This window comes from Colletotrichum truncatum, assembly GCF_014235925.2.
Source record: "Colletotrichum truncatum strain CMES1059 chromosome Unknown Contig_0004, whole genome shotgun sequence".
Classification (NCBI taxonomy): domain Eukaryota; kingdom Fungi; phylum Ascomycota; class Sordariomycetes; order Glomerellales; family Glomerellaceae; genus Colletotrichum; species Colletotrichum truncatum.
The window spans coordinates 1,937,303-1,964,263 of NW_027222401.1; the positions used below are offsets into that span (position 1 = coordinate 1,937,303).

The 26,961-nt window shown below is 51.4% G+C and overlaps 5 protein-coding genes across 5 annotated transcripts; 2 read left to right on the forward strand and 3 right to left on the reverse strand.

Annotated features, from left to right (window-relative positions):
- Positions 1-7,179: 7,179 nt before the first annotated feature.
- On the reverse strand, positions 7,180-12,070 carry CTRU02_207327 (uncharacterized protein; the record flags this gene model as incomplete). The annotated part of the gene is made up of 2 exons (XM_036719284.1): positions 7,180-11,877; positions 12,032-12,070. 2 exons carry the CDS (start codon positions 12,068-12,070, stop codon positions 7,180-7,182), a joined length of 4,737 nt encoding a protein of 1,578 aa, XP_036588991.1.
- Positions 12,071-14,527: 2,457 nt separating this feature from the next.
- Positions 14,528-16,552, reverse strand: CTRU02_207328 (uncharacterized protein; the record flags this gene model as incomplete). The annotated part of the gene is made up of 2 exons (XM_036719283.1): positions 14,528-15,444; positions 15,793-16,552. The coding sequence occupies 2 exons, from the start codon at positions 16,550-16,552 to the stop codon at positions 14,528-14,530; spliced, it is 1,677 nt and encodes a 558-aa protein (XP_036588990.1).
- Positions 16,553-18,613: 2,061 nt separating this feature from the next.
- Positions 18,614-20,680, forward strand: CTRU02_207329 (histone deacetylase complex subunit cti6; the record flags this gene model as incomplete). Its single annotated transcript, XM_036719281.1, has 3 exons — positions 18,614-19,188; positions 19,343-19,645; positions 19,693-20,680. 3 exons carry the CDS (start codon positions 18,614-18,616, stop codon positions 20,678-20,680), a joined length of 1,866 nt encoding a protein of 621 aa, XP_036588989.1.
- Positions 20,681-21,207: 527 nt separating this feature from the next.
- On the reverse strand, positions 21,208-22,287 carry CTRU02_207330 (Mitochondrial GTPase 1; the record flags this gene model as incomplete). The annotated part of the gene is made up of 1 exon (XM_036719282.1): positions 21,208-22,287. The coding sequence occupies one exon, from the start codon at positions 22,285-22,287 to the stop codon at positions 21,208-21,210; it is 1,080 nt and encodes a 359-aa protein (XP_036588988.1).
- A 710-nt stretch (positions 22,288-22,997) lies between these two features.
- Positions 22,998-26,447, forward strand: CTRU02_207331 (uncharacterized protein; the record flags this gene model as incomplete). Its single annotated transcript, XM_070204868.1, has 6 exons — positions 22,998-23,464; positions 23,522-23,615; positions 23,667-24,838; positions 25,184-25,260; positions 25,496-26,088; positions 26,163-26,447. 6 exons carry the CDS (start codon positions 22,998-23,000, stop codon positions 26,445-26,447), a joined length of 2,688 nt encoding a protein of 895 aa, XP_070061401.1.
- Positions 26,448-26,961: the final 514 nt, after the last annotated feature.

Sequence of the window (26,961 nt, forward strand, 5' to 3'; positions counted from 1 at the left end):
ATGGAGAGATAGAATAAGCGGCAGGACTAGGCTCATATGTTGTGCAGACTCCGAAGGCCGTTTTCATGGACCCCGAGTTTTCGTTAGAGGTGCTGTGTGTTGCCAACATGTGGAGGGTGGAGCAGGAATGGTGGAGGGATGGTGGCCCGGCCGTTCGTCAACAGTACGGAAAGACGTGAGAAAGTGCGTGTAGCTCCGGCAGGAGGAATGCCGCTGGACGGAGACCCGAAAGCAAGTGTAAGATAAACTCCAGGGTTCGGATGAGATGGATGGTGAAAGACGAAAAACGTCTTGAGCCAGATAAGGCTAGGTTCAGCAATACCTGAGTGAGCGAGTGTGTGGTGAGCAAGGCGAGGTAAAGTCGTCGTGAAGGTCAAAGGCCCGAAACGGGGGAACTGCAAGCTTGGGGAAAGCAGTGCTCAAGGTTGACTTTGCTGAGAACGTATGTCAGGGCTTGACACACTGAGAGGGAGAGGGCAAAGGTGTTGCGCTTGTGTGGAAGACGGAATCGGGGATAGGTTGGTCCACAGCAGATGCTGGCCGGAAGCACGCGGGTGGGTGAATATTTTGTTGTTATGAAAAACGTTGGCATCAGATCGGAAAAGGATGGGAGGCGGAAGTAGAGTAGAAGGGGAGTCGGGGCGTGCGTGGATGGAAGACGCACGAGAAAAATTGGAATGTTTAGAAATGGGACTCCAAGGGCAGACTCAGGTTAAGGCTGGAAAAGTCACCTTAATCCAGTCCGGTCAAGTCAGGTACGGTACATGACTTGAGTGCCGTTCCCTACGCCATGAAATGCCCTGGAGAAAGACGGGGGAAAAGAAAAAAAAACAAAAGGGCGACGGACACAAGAAAAGACTGGACAGAGACAGACACATCAGAGGCTGAGAGACGGAGAAGGGTAGAAAAGAAATGGGCCAGGAAAAGGGACCAGACGTGGGCCACACTACTGTGACATGTCGTTCATTCCCTCAGAGCCCTAGACCGTGTGGTGCCTGAAAGTACCCTGCGAGGGATTGCCTAATGCCAGAGAGCCCTGTAGGCTGTGGTTCCAATGTTGCTGAGTTTGGTGCTCTTGCCCATACCCCTATGCTTTACAAAACTGGCAGGTAAGCAAGTACCAAGCCGGTACTCTGTAGTGGGGGCTGGGGGGCCTGAAGCGGCCGTGTGGTCCCTTCTCTTCGTATGGCATCTGTATGGCGCCCCGTCTTCCTTTCTCTGTCAACCGACAACTTTACCCCCATTTGAGCCCCTGTGTTGTTATTCCCATCCCCTTCCAATCAAGCCCTCATGGAGACCCAACGAACAAATAAGTCTAAGCTTTAGTGGATCATATATAGCGAGCAGTCTCGTCACCCGTCTCTGAGAAGGGGGAGGGCCTCATGGGTGACGAGTATCAAAAAAACATGTAATGGTCGCGAAGAGGGCAAGGGAAAGAAAGACTTTTGGCTATTTGGCTGGCTAGGGACAGGAGAGATACCTGTCTCGGTGCCTCCTTACGGATAGACGGTAGGTACACGGTAATGGTCCCTGTCTCTTCCCCCCCTACTATAGTATGGCTGGCCAAGCTACCCCTGTCGGGCCCTGAGATGATGTTCTGTCGGTTGCAATGGAGGCCCATTCACAAGTGACCCAGGGCGGGTTTCTCATTTAGGCTCTCCGCCGCGCTCAGATTTGATTCTTGACATTGGGATAGCTAATGATGATCATAAGGCAGGACAGTTTGGCTGCCTGTTCAAATACCCGCACTGAGCCAACAAACTCCTCTTCTCTTGGTATTGTGCAGAGCATTCATTTCTCCTTGTCCTATTTTCCTGGTGGGTTCTTCTGTTCCCCCCCTGTACCGCGCCGAAATTTTACCCATCTGAACAGAGGCTTGCTCGCTCTAGGTCCTCGTCGAGCCCGAAGCAGCTGCAAGGTTAGGGAGAAAACGGGGGGGACGACAAACAACAACGTCGACGCCTCCAAGTACACACCTGTGCGCAGTGAAAGCAGAAAAATAGCCTCCGGCATTTGGACGTCATGCCCACATGCCTGGCGCTGCGAGCAGCAGGAGCAGGAGCAGGAGCCAGACAAGAGGAGCATGAAGGAGCCAGACATACAAGCAAGTACGGATACGGATGGAGTGTGGTGAAAGTAAGAAGCGAGTACTTACCCTCAGTTGTGGATTGGGCAGTGCTGTCCGTCCTGACCGCCCTCACGGGCCTTCACCGTCCAAGATGGAAGCTACCTGAGTGTTAGCCTCCTAGCACAGCTTTAAAGATAGCCACTTGGCCCGCGTAGCTTATCTTCCCTTCCGGGTGTCTCCTTCCCCTGCCCTTCCTTACCTCACCTCTACTCCTTCCGTCTCACCCACCCAACAACCAACCGCCCCTTCTGTCTGCATGTGCTTTCTCCTCCTTTACTCCTCTCAATGTCATCCAAGAGTTTAAGTCAACACCATTGAGATCAGACCTCGGCCCATTGAGCTCTGGACCAGTAGATCTGTTTCTTCTTCGGGCACACAACTTCAGCCACAGGCATCCCGGAACCTGCCAGCCTTGGATCCATCCATGTTGCCCACTGTACATCCGCCGTGGTGAGACTGCACTTGTCTGCACTGTCGCGGCCAGCAACGTTCATCAGTAACACCATGGCCACGTTCTTGTTTGATTGTCCGACAACCATTGAACACTTCTGGAGGGAGCCGCCTGTGGGCACTTCAATACATTCACCTCACCCAGTCGGCCCCAAGTCCCCAAAGTCCTGCAAGAACCTAAATGAGAGAAAGATGGAGGCCCCAGTCACTATCACGGGACTGTCAACAAACGGCCGAATAATAAACGGTACCCAGCGATGCCGGGTCAACATACTCCCGCACACTCCCACAGATGCAAACAGTCAGCACATGCATCATTCCGTACTTACAGCCGTCTCCCAGGCACTGTTTGCGATGCGCAATCCGATCGGCTTTCCCCCCATCACCACCAACACCGCATCATGCACACGCATATCCCCATAACCTACATCAATTAGTGACACGGAGGGCGAGGCTTACAGACGCGGCCGAAAGACCACCTCCAACAACTCGGATAGTAACAGTGCTCACGGTAACAGCGAAAATAATCCCAGCAGGGATGCGGCCCCCACGTCCCCAGAAAATGGCGTTCTAGAACAAATTTGGTGTCCTTTGTAGCGCCGGCGGTGGTGTTTGCCCCTGGAACTTGGAACCGTCACCCACTCATCTGTCGCACCCTATCCCCGGCACAGGTCTACATCTGCTACCTTGGCCGTCCTCGGTCACATTTCCATTGATTCGTCTGGCGGCTGATTGAATGATGGGCATTAGGAACCGGCCGGGGATTTGCGCGGATATCATATCAGCCCAAAACGACACCCCGGTTACGGGTGTCTACGGCTCTGCTCTTTACACCTTCCTCTCGGGCAAGGCCACTCCTGGTGTGACGCGGACACAGCCCTGCTGGATTTGTTGCCTCGAATGCGCGTTCCGAGGAACCTTCCATCCCGAAGCAAACCCGGCCAACTTGTTGGGACGATTCCCGGCCCCGTCTCCATGTGGTGTGTCTTAAGTGAAAATCGCATACCCATGCATCCCAGTCTGCCACGGCCCCGACAAGGGACGAATCTCCCCAGCAAAGCTACCTGACAATTCCCAAGCACAGTTGCCCATCATTCCGGTGCTCGTGACATCCCCGCCCACATTGACCAGCCAGGATACGGCGTGTCATGATCACAATCTTAGCTTGCCCGAGGCCAACAACGAACTCTTCACCGATGACATGGTGGACTGCTCACCGCTCTACCGAACATGAATCAGCAGGTCAGACAACTGGCGGAAGTGGTTCCTAGTGCGACCATGAAATTCAAAGGGGAACTTCAGAAGTGGAGCGGCTATAATATAGGAACAAGACAAGCCCGAAAAAAGGGGGGAGGGAAAGATTAAAAAAAAAAAAAAAGGAAAAGTGAAGCGGCAACTCCATCACATCACACCATGTGGATGTATACAGGCACTTAGTGGTGCCTTACAAACGCGATGTGGTTGAAAACGCCCATGGCAGACGCAGCGAGTTGCAGTATTCAATGCCCCCGGCTGCCTAGGTATGTAAGACAAATTCGGGTATCATTCTCGGCCGGGGCAACCGGTGCTTGCTTTTCCCGACTTCACAATCGCGTTCCACTCCCCTTGTCTAATGGTCTTCTGATCTGGTTGAATGCGGGGGAAGCATCCGAGAACCAAGTCGTGTGACCAGGTGCCACGACCTTGCGACACCACAACTCTTCTCCAAAAACCACCATGCGCAGGACCAATTGGCTACCGATTTGATGAAATCCCGATCACAAACGCATGCCGTTACTACTTTTAGGTAAGTGGTGTTGCTACCGCGTCTCAAAATGTGACAAGGGGAGCGGAAGAAGTATAATTTATTTCTGCCCCATTTGCGTGACTGACAAGCTCATCCTGTGTTCGCCAATTGCGAGGCAGCCGAGAAGACCGTCGTCACCAAAAAGGGCAACATGTTTATATGACAACCAAAATCTTTCTATACTACAAGTAAACCGCACCATTGCGCTACGTGGCGCTAACAGGGCCGAATTGCACTCCGCGTGCTCTCCCCAGATAGAATGCTCGGCCATCCGTCTTTTCCCGTTCGACCAACCACTTGTAACAACAATAATGCAGTCAGCCCTCTTCTCCACGGTGCTGTATCTACATGGATGCCAGAGCGATCAGCACGCTAATGGCAACTTCATCTGAGCTGATTTACTCTGGGGCAACTACGCCGGTTGAAATCAATGACTTCGTCTTGGCCTGCTCAGACACTAAGGGGGCTATCTGGCCTGATGCCGGCCCCCTGACGGTACAGCCGAGCTGTCTCGATGACAATGCGATTGTTACGTGACTACGTTTTAGTTGCAAGTATTAGAGGGACACGCGGGAGATGGGCAGCAGAGTGACGTAAATTGCAGCAAGGGGTTGCCCACGCAGCTTGCTATCACAACTGCATGGCGGTGACATCTCACGTCGTTCAATGCCCCACCTTCTTTTCTTTCTTTCTGGTCAATATTATCTGGGAGAATACGGATACACAAGAGCATAATGGTCTCTCGAAGTGATAGCACTCAGGACCTCGGTACCTGCTACTTTACGAGATCCACCATACCTAACAGCGAGAGGAGCAGTTGTGACTCTTACCACCTTTGCCTAATCACCTAATTCCTCCAAGACTTTAGGGTGGTGGCAGGGCAATTCTGCAAGCTCAACAGCTTCGTAGGGTAGGTTAAGTATGTTGTGGCTGCAAGTTCATTGGTAAACCCAGTTCAAAACCACATGATGCACACACATGTGTATCACAATTTGTTAAACTCAATATAAACCAGTTCGTCCGCCAAACGCCACCGCATATTGAGTAAATCATACTTTTATTCACTGTGGATGTGTTCAAGCAGCTGCAGCATCTTGGATCTCGCTACGCTGCTGGTTGTCGCTATTCTGCGATTACCATAACAGTATGTTTTAGACTCGTGAGCATTCGTAGACCCACAACCACGCAAATGCACAGTACTTTGCGAAGTGTCTGTTTTAAGGAGTGGCGCGATTTGGAAGCCGTTTCCACCATCACATTTTCTTCTTCCTCCTCTGCTTTGCTCTCGTATCATCTGCCCCTGGACGATAACTGCCAGTTGCACAATTCGCGGGTCTTTGTGATTCTCTTTTCTTTGCGGTGTACACGTTGCCCCAAGAGAAATAAAAGGCTTACGCGTGTGTTGTGACAATCTTTTCAGCCGTTATAGTCTTGCAGCGACTAGGATCGCTCTTGAGGCAACTTGTAGCAGTTGACTAAGACAAGAGTGGCGCCCCAGAGTCAAGCAAGAAGGTAACGAAATGCAGCGTTGTTGACAGCTAGAAAATTGCAGGTGTTCTTGCGGACTATATCTGTCTTGACAGGAAACATCGGGTGACATTATACAAGGTAACATCAGGTTACGTGTTTTTGGACGTAAGACAAGGGGCACTTTATTTCTTTTGATACGATACTGGAGTCTGAATGTTCCAAACTAACTAGCCGTGAATGCACAAAGTAAATAAGTTAGAACACGGAAGGGCGATATGTATATATCCTCCAAGGGGACGACGCCTCATGCGTTTGTGCGTATTCAAATCTTCCGACCTGCATCGTCCGGAGTAGATAAGCTTATCTTCAATGTTAAAAGCTTTTACCTTGAAACCAGCCCGTGTTCAAAATTCCTCATTCGCTTTTTGCTTTGTCAAGATATAACTTTACAATACCATATTCTACATGAGTACCATTCCGCAATTACACCTTACAGATAATCTAATTTCAGCCTCTGGTCCTGCATCATCTTCCTTTGCTGGATACGCTGCCCCAGTCAAAGGTTTAACGTCGGAACAGCATAGATGCCCATGTCTATCTTGAATGGAGGAGCACGGTTGCACGTCTTCGATCGAAATAGAAAAGAAAAACGACCAACAAGAGATGAAGCGTGGTATGTTGCTTCTCACCCACAAGTGATGAACAATTAGAGTTAGACTTTGACTGATCTATTGTGCCAGATGCTTTTGAAGACAGACGAATAAGCTAGTTCATCAGACTCAGGGGTCGACGTCTCAACGGTATTGATGGTGCGATCTAAACTGATCGAAATTGAAACTCGGGATATTTCCGCTAATTGAATATTTCCTTTTCTGGTATCGTTCAGCATGTACTATACATATCTCCATTCCATGGAATTGGCTTCCTTGTTTTGCCGTCCCGTCTCCATTCTCAAAGTGCCTAGTGGGTATTTTCCATCCTGTTGCTCTACCCTTCCAACATACTGAGTAATCCCGCCTAGCCAGCAACCACACGTCGCCGACATTATGACTACCGTTTTGTAACATATGAAATGAACGAGGGAATTCCACTCGCGTGCGCATGTGCGGAAGCTCATAATCTTGTCCGCATGTTCTCTATCAACCCTCCTTGAACGCCCGCGCCCGCTAATGATGTTGATAGACAGATTAAGGAGGAGTGCAATGTAGCGCCCCGATTAGTTAGATTTGACAGACCACTAAAAGTGAAAGTCTGTTACTTTGATATAATTTTTCAAAAGGAAAAGCCCAATGATCAGTGGGCGACAGTTGCTGGTAATAGATCAAATGGTGCATATGACCGACGCCTAGTCATCTAGTTTGAACATCCGCCTGAGCGTGCCAAACTTCTTCTTCTTCTTGCCAGGACCTTCGACCTGGGTCTCGTCAAGCTCCGCAGGACGATACGATGCAAGCCCCTGGTTGGTACTGCGACGCTGTGTGTAAACAGGCCGAGACTCGTCCATCGGCTTGCTGTTTCCCGCCGTCATAGGCCGCTTCTCGTCATCGACTGTCTCTCCAGCGAGCGGCCAGTTCTTCGCTGGCTGATTCTGCAGCACCGAAGACATGTTATTGCTGCGAAGGGCTGAGATCTCATCGGCGCTGCGTTCCAACTTGGTATCCATCCTAGCCGCGCTTTCGCCGTGCGTGGGGCGTGAGATCTTGCCTACGCTATTGTCCTTTTTACGGCGAAGGACCGAAAGGAAACTGCCTCTGCGTTCTTGGGCAGGTCGTGACATGACCTGGGTTCCCATGGAGGGGGTTGTCGCTGAATCCATGAGTGCTCCACGGCCGGAACCAGATCGCTGGAGCCCGTGGCTGTCAGATTGAGACTTGACAAGGCGGCCACTAGCGCTCGAGACTTTTCTTGGAGACATGCGCTTCTGCTGTTGCGCTGGTGCTGCCTCCTCATCACTGCTGTCCGGAAGATCCGGGGATACTTCGCCTTTCTCCTCATAGCGTGGAGGGGGTACCTTCATTGCTGCAGCTGCGGCAGAACTGGGCGTTCGCATAGACTTGGACATACTATGCACAGGCGGAGACGCAGGCGCTTCTTCTTCGTCACTGGAGTTAGCGAAACGACTACGAAAAGTGGACGGGCCAGCATCATCTTCGTCGCTTGAATCTCCAAAACGACTCTTGTTGCCAGATTTGCCAACAGTCTTTTTCGAGGATGATTTTCCAAAGGATGGTAGACGCATGCGACGGGCGCTTCCATCACTAGAATCACTGCGGAGCGTACGCATAGTCATTCGTGTGCCCATACTGAGAGGCGGCGAGGAGGGTGAGCCTGGAGGCGACGCTGATCGAAGACTGAAGCGTGAATTTCGGCCGGCCATTGGCGAATCTGGCATGATATTTGATCTCATGGATTTTCGGAAGCCAAAACCTTCACGAGATGGACGTGCTCGCTTAAAGCTGCTTTCACTTGAGTCTGACGCACGTCGGCGGAGATTGGCCTGCATTGCCCGCGCCAGCTCAGTGCTTGACATCGACGCATCCATAGATGCATGCCTGTTGCGTCTGCCCTCTGTTTCCCGACTTGCTGGTGGACCCTGTAGCGAAAGTGGACGATCATAGCCCGTGTCATCTGACCGTTCCCGAGGAATATCATTTCGAGAGGTTGCGGGTTGCCTCATAGACATTCGCATTCTTCCCGAATTGGTATGTTGAGATTGCTCGAAGTTTTGAGAGGTTGCCGCTGAATTCTCAGGCCGTAATGTTTTCCGCATACCCGTGCCAGCAGCTACCACGGGCTGATTTTGCGCACCTCTCATTGTCTTCTGGAGCTTTACGTTTCTGGGAGCGTCATGTTGCTGTCGACCACGGAGAGTCTGGCGCAATGTTGATGGCAGTTCGTCTACTTCATCAACGGCTCTGGCACCGGGCTGGATCTGATATACCCGTTCGGATTCGGAAAGCGTTTGCTGTTGTCCACTTGGTTCGTTGCGGCGAACAGACTTCTTCCTCTTCATTTTCTTAGGCTGGACAACTTCTTCAAGGTCCCCATCAGCCCCGGCCTCTTCCTGCACTTCCTTCTCTAGCTGTTTGCGTTTGTCGCTGGTTAAACCCCGCCAATACTCCTTAGCCTTTTCCCATTCGTCCTCTGGGCGAGATGTATTCACAATTTGCAGAGAACCTGGTCCCTTGTGGGTCACATGGGCTTGGTGATCTTCAGGCATCTCTTGAGGCGGGGTGGTCAAGGCTTTCTCAAATAGCTTTTGTGAGACCTTGTCAGGTATAGGAGTGGTGACAATAGCATCCAGAGACATGAAACCGTCTCCTTCAACTTCAGAGAGATCCTCGTATGCGTCACTGTATATGCTGTCCCCCTCTGAAGATTCAGAGTCTTCGACGAGAGGCTGATATGTAGTCTTTTGTGCAGACGGCGCAAATGCAACAACTCGATCGACCTTGGGTATTGTTGCATGGTCAGTATGAAATTTCTGGTCATTGTGTGCTTCAGGGTGATTTTGAGGACGGGGCTCATTATCCTCGCTATCTTCTGGAAATCCACCGGGAACGTCGAAGTACCCAGGCCCAGAAGAACCAGACTGGCTAGTGACAGCACTTTCCTTCGGAGTCGGAGTCGGCTGAATGACAGAAATTGAAGGAACCTCGTCATTGGCACATCTGTCTTCGACATTGTTTTGGTGAGCTGGGCCTGCCTGTGCAGCTGTAACAATCCCATCATCTACCAATTCTGGATGGGCAGCAAGTATTTCCTCCTTGACTTGTTTAGGAGGTAACGTTGGCTCAGGTTCTTGCACGATCTCCTGCTCTTCTTCATCTTCAGAGCCCGTACTGCTAGCGGAGTAGTAACCATTTCCTTCGATAGAAGTTACGACGGGAGGCAGCGGCTCCCGGAACCTTGATATGTTTGCGGCGTTTCTAGCCGTTTGCTCTTGATTGAGAATCGCACCAACATTGTGGTCAGTGGATTGACCAACTAGGACTGACTGCCCTTCTGCGTCTGGGTCTGCAGATGCTTCAGGCACGGACGGGGAAGAAGGGGGCTCGAGAGGTCGAACCAGAGGTCGCTCCTCAGTATCCCGTGGCTTCTTCTCACGTATGCTGCCGAATGAAGGCAATGCAGGGCGAGGTTTCATCACTTCATCGTCATCTAAAGCAATTATGTCTTTCTTGCGGTTCCGACCTAGATGGCTGTACCAGTGTCGCTTTGTTTGTTGCGGACTAGGGGGAATTGACAAGTCGAGCTCTGGTTTCGGTGTGACCTGTCCGACGGCCTTGGTGTTTTCGTCGTCAAAACTAACACGGACACTCTTTTTACGTGCCATTGGTGGCTCTGTGGCTGTGGCTTCGTTGCCATATCGGCTCGGACCAGACGCTTCAGAACTCTCATCAGTTGGTGAAGCGCCCCTGGAAGGACTGGTTGAATGTTTCATGGCAGACTTTCGAGGCGAGACTGATCTTGGAGGGGGTTCGTGTCTGACGACCAACTGATCTGTACCCAGCGCAAAGCGTGCTGATCTTGCTGGGCTACTCGAATGCGCACGGTCATTTCGGACACTCCCGTGCTGTCTTTGTTCTGGCGGGCTTTGATGCCTTTGAGATGAGAATACTGGAGACTCAACAGCGGTGCTCTCGGAAGATAGCGATGGTTGTTTCGGAGGAGTTGAGGATACCACGGGTGCTGCGTCAGCCACATGAGCAACGTCGTACTGCGCAGCAGGTCTTCGTGCCTCCTCGTCTTCTGAATCCTCTAAGTCCTCGTCTGATTCTTCTCGTACTATTGATGGCTTCCTTCCGAGAATCGGCGCACCTTGGCGAGGTTCAGAGTGTGGTAAGATGGTGGCACCATCGCTTTTCCGCACGTCCTGGACAACTGGCGGCTGGGGTTCCGGGTTGCTGATAGACTCCCGAAGACTAACTCCGGCGTTGGACACTGCAGGTTGATGAACATGGGTCTCAACGGTTGAAGTGTGTGGTGGTGACACCTTTCTGTCATTGGGTTGGTGTTCTTCCACATGCGGTGATACTGGAGCTGACAGTGAAGTCTCTCTGATTGGAATGTGATTTTGAAGAGACTTCTGCTCGGGGGCGCTTGAAGAAACGTAAACCTGAGATTGTTCTTGTCGGTCGGAAGCTGGCCGCTCAGCGTCCACTGCAGCACCATGCACTCGACTCACCGTGCCTTTGGCCAGATGAGAGCCACTCCTAGCCAGTCCTTGCTGTTGATGCTTTTTCTTCTGAGCCGACTTCTCAGATGCGTCACGAACGGTCTGCTCCTTTACTAGGAGAGTGACCTTAGGAACCATCCTCCGACTATTTGGATCGTATACGAGTGATTGATCCGAAGTTGTCGACCGAGAGTTAACTGACTCGGTTCGGCGAGTTGGAGCATGTCGCTGGCTACTTGTCATTCTCATGCTCTCGAAGGTTGGCGATGCCGGGGGCGATGCGCTATGCAAGCCCCTGGGATACGAAAAGTTGATAGAAGAAGTTGGGCTTACAGCTCCTGGACTGAATTCTGGTGAGGTGGCGCGCATCGGAGCATCTGAGGTCCTGACATTGGCCATGTTACCCTCAGTTGCGGCCCCAAACCATGAGCCTGCGCCCTCCTTAGCCTTTTGGCTCGCAACACGAAATGGCTGCATTTGCAACTTTGTTGCTTTCGTATGCGTCGAATTCCCTCTGTTTGATCGAACGTCGTCCGGAATTACCGGGACCGGCGGTGCATCCTCGGAGGCCGCTGGAGTCCGGTGAGGCGATGGTGAGCGAAAGGTTCTTTCAGTCATAGAGCTTTGGCTAGGCGACCTTTGCAAGCCCTTCCTAGTGTCTTGACTCCCGTGCGACGATACAGATGTGCTGCGCTTCTGAGTTCGCTTCGTTTGAACTTCGGCCACATTGATGGGAGTCGTTGGTCTCGCTCGAAGGGCGGCGGCGGCAGCGGCGGATGAGAGTGACGAGGAGGATGCGCGTCGTGCAAAGGCAGACGCAGCTGCGGTAGCTGCATTGGGGTTTGCTGTCGCGGCAGTCAATGGCTGAGAGTCGCAAAAAGTCAGTATAAGATGTAAAATAGTCACGAAGAGAAAATCGAAATATGCAGGACGCTTGCAAACTCAGAAACCCATGTGAGACGAATTGGCGCGATCAGAGAATCGACTGAAAGTGTAAGTCGGGGGCCCAGTCACTCACCTGGCTGGCCTGCCGGTGTCTCCTTGAACCGCCAAACATGCTGGCTTGTCTGATTGTCGATCAACGGCGCAAGGCCTGGAGGAGTTCAGTAGCACGTCGCATGGAATAAAATTTTAACAAATATAAAAGTGTAAAAAGACAATGATGAGAATAAGAAAGGAAATGAGACCTCGGGGTGGGGAGTTATGGTTGAATGGTCGCAGGAAGACGGAAACTGCGGCGGATGGACCTGGTGATGTCGGGGAAAAAAGCAGCTGGGGGGTGGAAGTTGGTGGATAGGCTCCTCCAGAAAAGGATGGGATGGGAGGTGGATGGGATGGGATGATGACGGAAGAGTTGAGTCGACTTCAGCCACAATGGGGCTGCCCGTGCGTGCACTACGTATGTGTCCGTACTTTCCCCCATTTTCTACAGTGATTGCAGCAGCAATGGATGCGGCGGGAGCAACAGCGGCACCTGGCACCTGCACTACGGCCTGCCCAATGCACCTTACCGCTGTGTTGTGTAGACAGGACGCTTCTTTTCTGGAGGCACCCTTGTTTTGCTGCAGGCGCCTTTCTTCTTTGGGACGACAGCATGCCGGTCTTGATCAATCTCCACTAAACTGGTGGTGCTAATCTGAAGGGCTCTGCTTGCTGGTTATGTCGCTACAGCTGTGCAATTGTGACGGTGTTAATGACCCAGTGGCCTTGCGTTTCGCAAGGTTAGGTCCCTGAAGTAGATTTCTAGCTTGAGCTAAGAAACAAAGCTGATTGGCTTTGGCCGGCAGTGCGGTACGTCAATGATTCATCTTTAGGGGGGTGGCAGCTCTTGAAAGGCCACGACAAGAGTATGCGCACAACGCATACTGCAGGAAACACAAATCAATTAAGATCGTCCACTAGGCCCTTATTACTATGTGTATCTGTGCTTATTCATCGTGTCCAACGGTGGACCGCCCACCGAAGCTATCAAGTTGGACTAAATACGGACAAGCGGAATCAACTCCAACCAATCCGCCCAGCCTCTAGAGGCAGGCGCCCGTCAAAGTTACCAAGTAGTATGAGTGCCGAACCTCTTGTGGAGAAGCTGATCGACGTCTTACAGCACTTTGCGCGGTGGTGGATGGGACAGGGTTGTTTCAGGATCGACTGACAGCGAAGCTTTTATGCTTCCCACGCCCCCTGGTCATCCAGTTAATTGAAGCTTCCAGCAGTATCCGTACTACTACGTAGGCACCATATCCTGCCGACGGCATGGGCGGACCGGTACTAGAGAAATTTGAATCGTAAAAGCTTGAGTTGCATCTCGGCTCCGCTGGAAGTGTGTACTAGTAGCAGCTCTGCGCTGGAATCCATCACGCAACAAACAACAAACACTACACACCATACCGCATTGGAACTTTCGGAAAGATGATCCGGCCAACGTCACTGTACACATACAACCTTCCCAGGTCTATGCATGCTCCGTCGACCGCATTGATCGACGACGAGGAACGGGAATGACCGTCTGCCCACCAGCTGCCAGGTTCCAACCCTTCCGGAAGATCGTTAGTATCGGCAAGTATTTCTTTCGGTCAGAGACTATGGTAGCGCCGCCTCCGGTCGGATAGGTCATTTTTAATCATCCTCCTCTCAAACAACCGGCCTTGATCATAGTTCAGTCCGCGATCTTAAAGCCTGAAAAAACCGCACGTTTTTGTGCTGTCCTTTCTTCACTCGGATCGCTACTAGGCTTAAATTGGGGTCCTTGAGTAGATCGGCTACCAAACTATGAGAAGCTCTAATCAAGATTACGTCCCTTTTACTGAGGTAAACAGCAGCGTATCCATTCTTAAGTCTGCTCCTGAATAAGGTGGGTAAAGCCTAGACCAGGTTCTAGTCAGTGCCCGTGCCCGTCCCAATTACGTCATATCCCTTTATAGCTATTTCATACCGCAACAACACATGTTCAAATTGCATCCGCAGTTCCTTCTATAGACTTTTCATGAGAGTGTGGTGTATTATGCTACCTCAAGATGGCCTAAGGAGTGCCATAAGGCCGCTCCGGGGTGCTATTCCATAACCTTGCCTAGACCTGCTAGAGTGTCTTAAAGATACTCTTTGGATGGTTATGCTCGCCTCCTCCATGCCTCCTTAAACGCAATGATACTACAGGCGGAGTATGTTGCATCCATCCGCTTTTCTTATATGCGAGCAGGCCGCTATTGATAGTATTATTGCAGCGTCGCCGCAACTGACGGGGCAAGTGGCGGCTCTTTTCTTTTCTTGTTTTTTAGTCGAAGGAGTGATTATTGCTTGTTTCGGGCTGAAGGAAGTAGAATCGGTTCTGCGTTTGTGACTGATATGGACAAGCAGGTTGCCGAATCAACGGTCATGAGCCACATGCCAAGCATCAGGAGAATGGCCATGTAATGAATGCCGCGCCTTAATGAATGTAGATACACGATGCAGAGGTAGGGGGCCATCTATCGAAGGCTGATGCCACGGCCGCCAGAGGTCTGTAGAAGAACACTTCTCATGATATTGAATCACCGGGATCATCCACCTGTTTGGTCGGTTTACGACAGGTTTCACAATCTGGATCGGTGCACTCAGGTTCTTGGTCGGGGTCATCGCTGAGAAGCATCGGTGGATCTTCTTGAGAATACGAGTCCTCAAATTCCTCCTCTTCTTCTTCCTCAATATCGTTGGAATAGTCGTCATGTGGATATCCATCGTTAATGTAGTCGTCATGGATCGGGTTGCTTGCCATGGTGGCCATCGGCGCATCGGCTGGACCGACCTGTTGCTGATTCTGCAGTGACGCCGTCTTGCCGGGGGACTTGACTGCTTTCTTGCCCTTTCGGCTCTTTGCCTTGGCTTTTTCCAAAAGACGCTTTCGCTCTTCTTCCTTCCGGCGAGCCTTCTGGTCCTTGATTTCGTACTGTCTAATTAGAGCATACGGAGGGTAGCCAAAAATCCGCTCGTACTCGCAGAATTCGCAAATCCACATATCCTCCGGCTTGGGTGGGTTGTTGTAGTATTTGTACTCGGCTTCTTGACGACGCTGCTTCGCTGCCATTCTGAGTTCCTTTTCAGCACGGCGACGACTCTTCTTTTTCGCGCCAGGCTGGGCACTTCCTTTGCCGGTTGTTGCTGTAACATTCTGGCTAGTTGAGCCTGCGGCTTCCGATGATGTTTGGGTCGCCATTGAAGCGTGTTTAGATTTACCACCGTACCCGGGAAGCGAGCCCTGTGAGCCTGCTGGGTCGGTTCCAGGCCACTGTGGCTTAGGGACTGGGGAATCACAGGTGAAAGTAAATTGAGTGGCGGTCGGGCTGGACTTGACGCTGGAAGAATGTTGATGCAAGAGACTTACGTTCTCTTGGCCAGGTGCTGAAGGGAGTTTCTCGGCGTTTGCAATAGCATTTGATATTATGCCGGGGTTCTCGTCTTGTGGTGTCTGTCAGTAGGAATCATTGATAGAAATGGGTGATAGTTTTTATGATGTGCAAAGAAGAGGAAATAAAACAAAGGTGAAGGAGAGATGAAGGGGAGGGTAAAGTGAAATTAAGGCAGGTGGGAACTTTCAGCCTGAAGTGCATGGCTTCTCGCATTGGGCCAGAATGGAGTTTCAACCAAAAGGCAGGCGCAACTTTCATATTCACTTCCAAACAAAGACAATGACCAGGCTTACACCAGACCCATCAGAGCTACTTTGCGATCCCCGTGTTCATCGCGTGTAAAAGAGCATACCAGATATGATGGAGCTCAATGTAAAAAAGAGAAGCGGAAACTCACTTGAAGTCGCCCATTGGGGTGGTCGAATCTTTGCCCCTCTCCCCACCCAATTGTTTGTTGAGTCAGACAAAGCTCTAAGAGGACTTCTACCATTTCTCGATCGACCAAATCTACCTCTTCCTGGGCCAGAGATGCCTTGATTATTCGATACAAAGCCTCCAGCCCCATAATATGATGGTGATGCTGACCCCACCACATCGCCATGTTCGTTCGAGGGCGAGGTCGCTGCTGAGACGCCCATGCTGCTTATGTCTACTAGCGAGTGCGCGCCAGAGAGTGCGGAGTCCCCCGCGGTTGGTATCTTTCGTTTCTTTTTATTGTTGGTATTCTCGAACGATTCGTATCCATCGGCGGAGGATGTTGTGGACGGAGGCGGTTGGGGATTAGGATGTTTAGACTGGTCCGGCTTTGGTGGCATTGCCGAAGTTCGGTTCAGAATCTCGGGGTGCGATCGACGAACAACTTTACTGCTGCTCAAAGCCAGCTCCTCCTCATCACTCTCTCCGTTCCCTGTGATGCCTCTCGAGCTGTGCTCATACGCAGCGCCACTTCGGTTCGAGCCATTCATACCCCCCGTCCTCAGTGATGTATCATCTCTGATAATATTGGGATAGTAAAACAAAGGACTAGAGTTTTGGTTTGCTGGTGGATATTCGATAGCATCTGCTACTTCGGGGGACAACCGTTCTCGCAGCCGGCGCTTCGGGAGTGGGCGAATCGGCCTCTGGGGAAACAGAGAAGAAACGCTTTCGGGAGACATTGTTCGATTATGACCTGTTCAATAACCAGGCATAGAGGTCAGCGTATGTCCTCGTCAAACGATGGAGCTTGAGGCAGCAAGCTCCGGATAAAAGTGTGGTCAGCTCATTGCCACAACCACTCCAGGCCAATATGCAGACCCCAGTGCATAAGATGCTAGAACATGTGATGCTGCCCAAAATTTGAAAAGCACCTTGCTTCGCGCGGACAGTAGTGGTATGAGATATGGCATAGGTAAGGGTGGAGGTCCGAAGAGAGTAAGGCATACCCATAACACCTCATGCTACAAGCTATCCGAGACAAGGCGCCGAGAATATTCACGAGAAGAAGCTTGGGTTCGCGGAGAGCGCAGGCCAGTTTGACAAGAATGACTACACCAGGAAATGTTCGCAGACGGTGGTCGGATTGGAGAGGGTTCGGGAAAGCTTCGTGTTTAAGGCGGGGGGAAGGAGCTCGTAACCCTTGATTCCTGAGTTTGCCCAACCATCAGCAAGTGTCCGTAACGGATGTCAGGCCCCATGTCTAGCCAAACAACAAACACATCCAACAAATCCAGAATCGCCCAACCCAACCTGCCTCCTTCCCTTGAGAAAGTCAAGGGAGTGCTACACAACGAGCCTCAGGTAAGGTAGAGCCAAGGACGGGCGGAGCTTGCAAACTCGAGAGGGGAGCGGGCATACCAACTCGGTCCACCAGAATTCGGCTGGGGCTACTCCGAAGACACCTTTGAGTACGTAGGAGCTCGAAAGGCCAAGTAGAGCAGTCGTACAGACGAAATAATTGGGATGCAGGGGCGACAGCAAGGTAGAAACAAGCACTTAAGGATTGCGAAAGAGCCAATATACAAATCCCCAGCTTTGATTGCTAATGACAGCATTTGATAATGTCTGGTGTGTGATTAGGAGACGTAGGTCAACCAGGGCCGCTCAAACGTCTTAGATAAGCAGACCAGGGCTCCGCTGTGGATGGGGTGCCGGGGGCTGGGGCAATGGAATGAATGGAATGTCGAGGATGACAAGAGTGAGGGGAGCAACCGTACGGATGGAGGGGAAATCTAGACGCACTGTGTGCCGTGCATAGAGACTCGCTGCAACTCACCACAAACAGGGGCTATAGGGCCGATACATTGACGTTGAGATTAGACGAGCACCGTTGGAGCGGGAAAAATCACGGACTGTAAGGTAGCTTTGGGGCGGGGACGGCGGGAATTGTGTTGCTTGGGGGGCTCGGAAGAAAGCCCCTGCTGAGTGGTTCTGCACGGATAGGTTTTAGGTACCTCAGATTGTCTGATATTCTACCCATTGGGAACTCATTTGTGGGAAGTCAAGAGTCATTAGTACCCGAACTTACCCCGACAGCTTTGTCAGGGTTTTTCCGAACATGCATAAATCCGCTATGTTATGCAGGGTATGTGCATGATTTGTGCAGCACAATTGGCATTAGTACAGAGCAATGAGCCCAGCCCCGCAAAGATGCCTTTTCCCTGAGTGCTCGGAGGGCAACAGCTCCTGCAGGCCAGAGCGAAAGAGACGGCGCACCCACGGTACTGCACTTTGCAAGCCCGAAGCGTGCTCCAGTCGCCTGCCCATCTCGTTCACCCAGAGCCATTCTTCCAGGGCGCACTCTTTCTCTTGTCTTCCCACTCCGCACTCCGGCCTCTCTCTACCCGACCCGTCACGACATGAATTTACCTTGTCCACGATTCTCAGACATGCGAACTGTTCAATCTCCTCAAAAGTCTTGCTGGAGTACTCGAGTCCTCCCTTCTCAGTAGCCCGACCTGCGAGTCGCGATCATTTCTTCCCACTTTCGCTCGCTCGACCAACTGCCCTCTTACTACTACCACAACAACCCACCCACCCTCTGCCCACTCGTTTCCTCACCCTCTCCTCTCCTTGATCTTATCAATTCTCTTCTTCTCGGTTCAGCCTCGACATTGCGACAGCAGCTTCTACTTTGGTGTCATCCGCTCGTCCCCGCCGAACTTCCCTCCCCTCCCTCTTTCGAATTCCTCTCCCGTTCGTGCTCCCTCCTCTCTCTGCCCTCCTGTTTCACTGCCTCAATGGCACCCCCCTCGCCTCGACGATCTTCACGAGCCCGAGGCAATACCGTCTCTCAATCTCAACAATCCTCGACCACCTCGAGTCTTTCTAGCCGCGGCGAAAGAAACACAAGATCTCTCAACAAGACTTCATCCGCCAAATCCACACCAAGCGCTTCGCTTTCCTCAGAGCCCCCCGAAGACCTGGAAGACCCTCTACCCTCTCGACGTCGAACCCGCGCCCAGGAAGACGCCCGTGACAAGGCTCGCGTTGATCCTTACGACATGGCCACAGGAAGCGACGATATTCAGGAAGATGACGAGTCTGTTCGCTGCGTCTGTGGCTTCGATGAATACCCTGGGCCTCCGCCCTTTGAGGAGGACCCCAAACATGGAAAACAGAATCCAGAAGCAGACTTCTTCGCCAGCATTGAACTGTCAGAAGAGGTCTCCGGATTGTTTGTCCAGTGCGATGTGTGCAAAGTCTGGCAGCACGGCGCCTGCGTCGGCATTTTCACCGAGGAGAGTTCTCCCGATGAGTACTTCTGTGAAAAGTGTCGCAAGGACCTCCACAAGATACATACTGCAACTAATGGGTAAGCAATCTCAAGGCCCTTTCCACTTCCTCAATTTCCACTGTACCGTTGGTGCTGTTCGAATGCCAGCGCTGTGTGAGGAGCTCATTCATGACTGTTGAAAAAATTCGGTCTCAACGTTGTCTTCTTCTTTCTACCTGCTTCATTCTGACGTACTTTCATGCAGACAACGGTATTCGAACTATCTACCATTAAACCGCCCCTCGCGCGCAACATCCCGGGCTGGTTCGTTGGTCAAGGACGGCACTCGGTCACCAAAGGAAACAAGTAAAAATGGACGAGCCTCGTCAGCTACACAGTCTTCCAAGAGGAGGTCGACAATGAATAGTCGAGACGCTGCATATGACGAGGACGAGCAGTTACGGCGAGCCATTGAGGCGAGCAAAGAAGATCAAGCCCCGGAGCAAACAGAAATCACAGCGCGACGAGGGAAACGAGGTCGCAGCGATAGCGAGGAGTAAGTGGCTAACTGCATTGTTGTTTTGATACCACTAACAGGTGTAGAAACTTGGCTAGTCTAAAGAGACAACGCACTAGTTCCCCGTCGATGTCGCCGCCCCCCGAAAAATCCCAGGCCGTCGAGGACGAATCCGAAGAGGAATCAAACACTCGCAATGGCCAGTCTAAAAAGGTTCGCAGTGCCCGCAATCAACGTGAGAAATCGGAACGTGAAGAGCGTGATCGCCAGCGTGCCGAGGCAGCCAACAGGCGCAAGGGTCGCGCAGATCGCAGAAGGGCTGAGGGTACTACAACCACGAATCTCGTTAAGGAGTCTGAAGCTCACGTGGGCACGGATTCAGATCCGTCGGAAGAGGTTCCTGTTGTATCCGCTCGACCTGCGGTCAAGCCTAGCACCGAGGTCGCCGTGCCGCTCGAGGCACCCCCATCCTCTGCGCCGACTCCCGATACTCCACCTGCGAACCCAGTACTTACGGGCAGCACACACAAGAAGTCAAGTCGTAACCATCAAAAGAGGGGAAAGGGTCGAAATCAGTATACTAAAGATCGAGACGAGCACGAAGATACACCGGCCCGTTCGATGTCAAGAGACATTGTGCGGAACCACGACGACCATATTGGCGCTGGAGTTAGCAAGCACTCAGCCGCCGATCATTCCAAGCATGGAGCAAGGAACAGAGCGAACAACGCGCATAGCAAAGTATCTATGAACGATATGAAACGACGAGTGACAGCATTCCTTGACTTCATTTCCAAAACACAAGTGGAGTTGGCGGGAGAGGCCCTGCCAGGGTCACGGAGCAGCCAGAATAGCTCTCAGCAACAAAGCCCTCGCGCGACCATTGCGCCAGATGCTCCAAAAATCAGCGTTGACGGCGCCCCAGACATGGAAGCAAAAGAATCATCAGTCGGAAACGGTGCATTGAACGAAAATGTATCCGAATCGAAGGAGTTCAAAGCTCTAAATTGCGTGGAAATGATGGACGTTTTGACTCGAGACTTGCTGCGGTGGCAGAACCAGTATGCTTCTTAATATTCTGGCTACTGCGTCGCTCTACGGTGGTTTCTTTTCCCCTAAAACGAGCGCTTGCTCGTTGGCGACAGGCATAGTTGTGGTTGGCTTCGGCGTATGATACCAGAGATCTTCCGGCGGTGGCATCCGACGGTACAACATTATTTGATTGGGCTAACTTTTCGGCGTTGAGGCTATCCCAGTAGGATGGGATTGATTGGAGCAATGGGTTACAAAAATGGCTACTATGGTCAGTCAAAGTTGCGTATGCATCGGTTATAGGTTTTGATTTCGGTCGGTACTACCAGGTTTTGGGGTGAATTGTCGAATACCCGGACACAAACGAACCTCCCAAGTTGCGGGCAGCGCTCTCGCGAACGCGTTCCCAACTGGGTTGGAGTTAAAACTAGGTCTGGCGACATTTCGGCATCATCTTGGCGCATCTAATGTACAAATAACCCTCCTTTACCTATCTTATACATGTATGATACAGAGTGCGGGGTATCTCTATAGCTCTTATTCCCAGAATTACTTTCCTTGAGTCTCACTCAAATCATCTTGCTCTTGTTCAAAGCTCTCTCCTTTCTGGCTTCCTTCTCCCTCTTCCTCGCCTGATTCATGCTCAGCGCCCCCTGTCCCTCCTTCTCAAGCTCTTTTTCCCTAAAGGCGTCGTCATTGACGTCATCGAGGACAAACTTCCCCAGTTGACCGACTCTCCATTGCTTGATAATCCAGTCAGCAGCGCTCTCGGCATTTGCTTCGCCCCCGCTCTTGAGCTTGCCCGTTTTGTTCGCTACACCGTCGAGAAATTGGTTAACTTCGTTCGTGGGTTCGCAGTACTTGGCATAGGCGCTGGGATCCAAGAGGTTTAGTCGGTAGAGAAGGTAGTCTGCTAGGATCACCATGGGAATTCGGTCATCCTTGACGGACCCTGCTAGTGCAAGCTTTACCATGCTCTCAGCCTCGGATACGTAAGGCATGAACACTCCAGGGGTGTCGAGAACAAAGACGCCTTCGCCAAGCCCCGTCCCGCCTTCAGCCTCAGATTCAAGAATGCGCACAGGTGAAGACAACTTGCGTGTGACTCCAGGCTGTGCGCCGACCTTAGCCACCTGAGGCTTCTTTTGCATGCCATGCTTACGGAGCTTGTTGAGCAGCGTGCTCTTGCCAACGTTGGGCATGCCCACGACCAGCGCGCGCATGCCCGTTAAGCTGTCCACGCCACGCGCGACGTTCCGTATCTCAGCCAACAGGCCTTTCGTACTCGCCCCGTCATCTTTGCGCCAGAAGACGACTCGCTGTGGAGACCCCCCCGCGGCGGTCTGTCCGCGGTGGAAACGGCGTAGGGCCTGTTCTACGGATTGTGGGCTGTCGGTACCCAGATCGCGATGGGTGTAAACGACGATGCGCTCGCGGCCGGCGATGGCGCGGTCGAGGATCGGGTTCCAGCTTGTAATGGGGACACGGTAGTCGCGGCACTCAAGAACGAGGCCTACTTCTGAAAGACGAGTGGTGATATCGCGGAGGGCAGCATGGTGGTGGCCGAGGTAGTAAGAACGGGGGATGGAGTCGGATACGTCGAAGCGAAGGCGGGGCACAAAGCTCCGGCGAGCAGCAGTCGGAAGCATCTTTTCGTATGCGTATGGTGGGGTAAGAGGGAACGGATAGAGGCTTTGACCAGATTGGCCCTATGATAAGAGTGGATCTACCCTAGGTGAGTAATCATTGTTTTGCGGGCTTGGTTGATGCGCAGTTTCTTTGACTGTCGACGGTTAACGGAGCTACAGGCCAATCGGTGGAAATTTTGACGGAAATTTTGACCAAGTCAAAATTTCTTCAGCCTGATGACACCCGTCTCACAGCCTTGCTTGACCGAAGCACGTTATTGGATAAGCCTATTTTCTCGTTGGAGGGGCAGCTTCTGGCTCATGCGCGGTGACGTCACATGCTAAAAAAAGCCGAGGTCGGTGTCCTGTTCCACTCGCCAAGACCATCCAATGAGCGTCCTCAATCCACGTGGTGAACAGACACAGTTCGATTTGTCGAGTAGTCGTGGTTTGCCATCGTGCCTAGTCCTGCCAAGGAACAGCCTTGGAGGCTTCGAGACCATGCTAAACTCTGCCAAACTCTGCCACGCAACCTCCAAGTGAGGTAGGTGGTGTCTTCTTGGACCTTTTTCTCTTTCTCTCTAGTGTTCACATGAATAGATGTTACGCCATTTCAATACTTAAAAATGCTTTGCCTCCAATACAACCCATATTTTATTGCCTTTAGCCGGCAATCGTTCTCTATTCTCTCAATACCTGTATGACAATCGTAGCCCTAGCGCCGACATTTAATGGCGCCAACGCCCATGGCAATGGGGACCGATGACAACCGTGGAAATGGGTCGGCCACCGCGCGGGAAGCCCGTGATGACGTTATTGCGCCAGTTCACGATTCGCAGGCTGTTTCTCGCATGGGAACGCGAAGGCCCGAAAATCAAGAAGAGGCATCAGCCGTTGAAATAAGTTCGGGACGGCAAAATTCGCGACAACCAAGCAGATGGCGAGGATACTTTGCCAAGAGTGGAAAGCTAAGGCCATTCAGACTGTTGAGGGAAGATTTCTTGAACTTCAGATTGCGATATGTTTCGGACTGGGCTGTTTTTAACCAGCTCGTGCTGGCTAGTGCAGTATATGTCTTTTTCACCAATATCCTGCCAGGAATCACCTTCGCTAGTGACTTGTACGTCCTGACTGGAGAGTCGTGGGGCACCATCGAGGTTGTCTTTAGTACTGGCCTCTGTGGAATAATCTTCGCCTTGTGAGTCTCTTATAAACGAAAGTCATCGAAAAACTCCTATGCTAACAAGCCTCCCAGGTTTTCAGCACAGCCGTTGACCATTCTAGGTGTCACTGGGCCCTTCTCAGTCTTGGCTGAGAACATATACTCGCTATGTGAGAACTCATTCAAGGTAATGTGCTGCGGGATTTTCCGATACATGATACACAGCTAACATCAACAGATTCCCTTCTTGCCTTTCATGGCATGGGCATTGATTCACGCTGGCTGGATGCATTATCTTCTAGCAATATTCAATGCCCACGACTACACCATGCAATACGTTACCGATTTCAGCGCCGACATATTCTCACTCCTGAACAGCGTGATTTACTTCTACAAGGCTGTTCGAGAGCTTCAGCGCACTAAAGCGGTAGTCTCGCTCGCAGCCTTTTTGTACTCGATCATTGGTGCTGCCGGGACATGTCTGCTAGCCATCTTCTTGTCCACCGCAATGTCGTGGAAGCCCCTATTCCACAGGTACATCCGCATGGGCTTGACGGAGTATGCTGCTGCGATTTCGATCGTATTCTTCATCGGCATGCCTTATGTTGGTGACTTGGCACACCTTGATCACAATAGGTTGATGGTGCAAAAAACGTTCAAGCCGTCCTCCCCGGATCGAAACTACTTCTTTGTGGAATTCTGGAAACTTCCCATCGGGTGGATCTTCATCGCAATCATTCCGGGCATCATTATCACCGTTCTCTTCTACTTCGACCACGAAATCAGCAGCATCATCTGTACGGCTAAGAGATACGGTATCCAAAAACCTGGAGGTTACGCGTGGGATGTCATGCTCTTGGGCACAACTACAATCATGTGCGGCATTCTTGGCATCCCCCCTGCGAATGGGCTTCTTCCGCAAGCACCACTTCATTCGGAGTCTCTAATGTACACAGTCGTTGAGGATCCGCCAGCGCCAGACTCTGAACCTGGTGAAACTCATCCTGTTAAACCTGTGACGCGAGTCCATGAGCAGCGATATTCACATTTCATTCAGGCAGCAGGCATCTTCATTTTCGTTAGCCCACCTTTTCAACATGTCCTAGGTCTCACGCCGACATCAGTTCTTGCGGGGCTGTTCATGTTCATGGGCTACCAGTCGTTGTCCGTCAATCCTATCTTGACGAGGATCTGGCACCTGCTTACGCCTATTTCGGAGCTGCCAGCGCTACCTCATGGCGCATCATGGGGCGGCATTCACTTATACACGATCTCGCAACTCATTCTTACCGGTATCGTATTTGGCGTAACGTTAACAGTTGCTGCTCCGGGTTTCCCCATTATCATCATTATCCTAGTGCCAGTTAGATTGTTCCTGATGAACAAGATATGGAGTCGGGAGACATTAAGGTATGTTGATGGATGGGCGACAAGGGAAGGAAAACCAGAGGATAACGAAAGCGATCATCGTCGGGAGGCAGTCATAACAGCTAGTGATTTCTCCAGGGGGGGTTTTGACGAGGAAAAGGGAACAAAAGCCGCATAAGTCCCATATCTACTTATAATAGTAATAAAAATGTAATACTCCTAGAGTGTTACACTCCCACCTGGATGATACTCTTAAGGCGAGCTGGGACTCATTGCACGAATATATCATTCTACAGGTTCTAGAGGTTCAATTGCAGGACTGCGCCGTTCCCTCCTCGGATAATGGTACCCCAAAAAGTGGCTTTTTATTGTGTATCATTGTTTCAGATTAAAGCACGTTACGCGCCGGGTGAAGATATCCATCCTCGCTCCATGGATTATGATGCCCATTCGCGGACCGACTTGTAAGACATGCATATTGCCCTCGGAAGAGTTCCGCCTCATTGATGCCCAACAGCCATCAGGACACGAACTAGTTATTATCAAAGTTTCTGGACCTCATTTGATTTATCGACGCAAATCATTCCATCAACATGTCTTTATCCGTGGCCGGGAAGTATGCTGTTATAAGCGGCGCAGGGTCAGGTATGATTTGATCATCATCACCTTTGAACAGAGGCATTACTTAGAAAGAACCAGGCATCAACCTAGCCTTCGCAAAGCTCCTCCTCGAGAATGGCTGCTCGGCCCTCATTGGGGATCTGGCTCTGCGCCCCGAGGCGTCTGCCCTCATCTCACAATACCCCGACCAACAATCCTCTAGCAAACGCCCTTGCGCGCTCTTTCAACAAACCGATGTCACCTCTTGGCCTCAACTTGCCCGTCTATGGAACCGAGCCCTAACTTGCTTTCCACATGTTGACATTGTTGTCCCCGGCGCAGGTATCTTTGAGCCAGCATGGAGCTCTTTCTGGAATGCGCCAAAGACGCCATCCAACCCGCAGTCTGAATCCCGTGACGTTGCAGACGCCGAACCTGGGACGTACGCTGTTATCGATGTGAACCTAACACACCCAATCAGGCTAAGCCAGCTCGCCATCGGGTACTGGACACAGGAGCACCGCCCAGGGTGTCTGGTTCACGTGAGCAGCATCGCGGGACATGCTTACGGGATCGGAACACCGCTGTATTTCGCCAGCAAACACGGCCTTCATGGCTTCGTGAGAAGTTTGGGAGATATGAGGGATCTTTTGGGGATCCGTTGTAGTGCCGTCGCGCCGGGGGCTGTCATGGTGAGTGAGAGCTTACCTCATGTCATCTTCTAAGTGGGTATTTGCTGACGTATGATTATGTTTGTCCTTTGTAGACACCGATGTGGCACGAAGACCCTGGAAAGAAAGACATGGCTAGTGGCGAGGAGAGCGAAAGCTTGTTTATCGAGCCAGAGGAGATTGCGAGAGCCATGCTTGAGCTATGCGAGAACCCTGAGTATGGCAACGGGACTATTTTGGAGGTAGCCAAAGGTGCAAAGAGGGTTGTGCCCCTATACTATGCCGAGCCACCAAAAGGAGATGGAGTTGCCCTTCCCAAGTTCTCAGAGGCTTCGAGGAAGGTCTTGGTTGATGTGAAGGCTGGGGGGTTGAGGGTATAGTGTCTCTAAAATTGCGGTCGTAGAGAATCATAGCGTCGGGACATGCAATACTACAAACCTACATCAACTAAATAATGGTGTATTAATCCACCCATTTGTTTGGTTGACACAATATAAGGCATAAAATCGACGGTTTTCTTCTAGCTTCTCCTTCCCCCGTCCCTCGACTGTTTTGTGTCCATGTACTGACTCTTGTCGGCAGGTTTGCAAGGGTTTCAAGGCCAGATAGTCTCGATAGCCCAATGTAAAGACTTGGTTGCTTACAACATGGTATGGTAACCAATGTTAAAGGAGTGTTCGTGACTTCAACCTTCTGGGAGCTGATTGGGCAAGACATTGGCGGCAAGGCGACCAGCTGCACCTCGACGATTTGAGTCAACGCTCAACGCCACTCGAATGCTAGACTGAAATACAGCTCGCTTAAATTGTCTATGACATTTGGTCTCGCGCCCGTCATCGAACTCCTATTTGCGACATTGTGATTCAGCTTTTGGGTGTATCGAAGTGAACATCA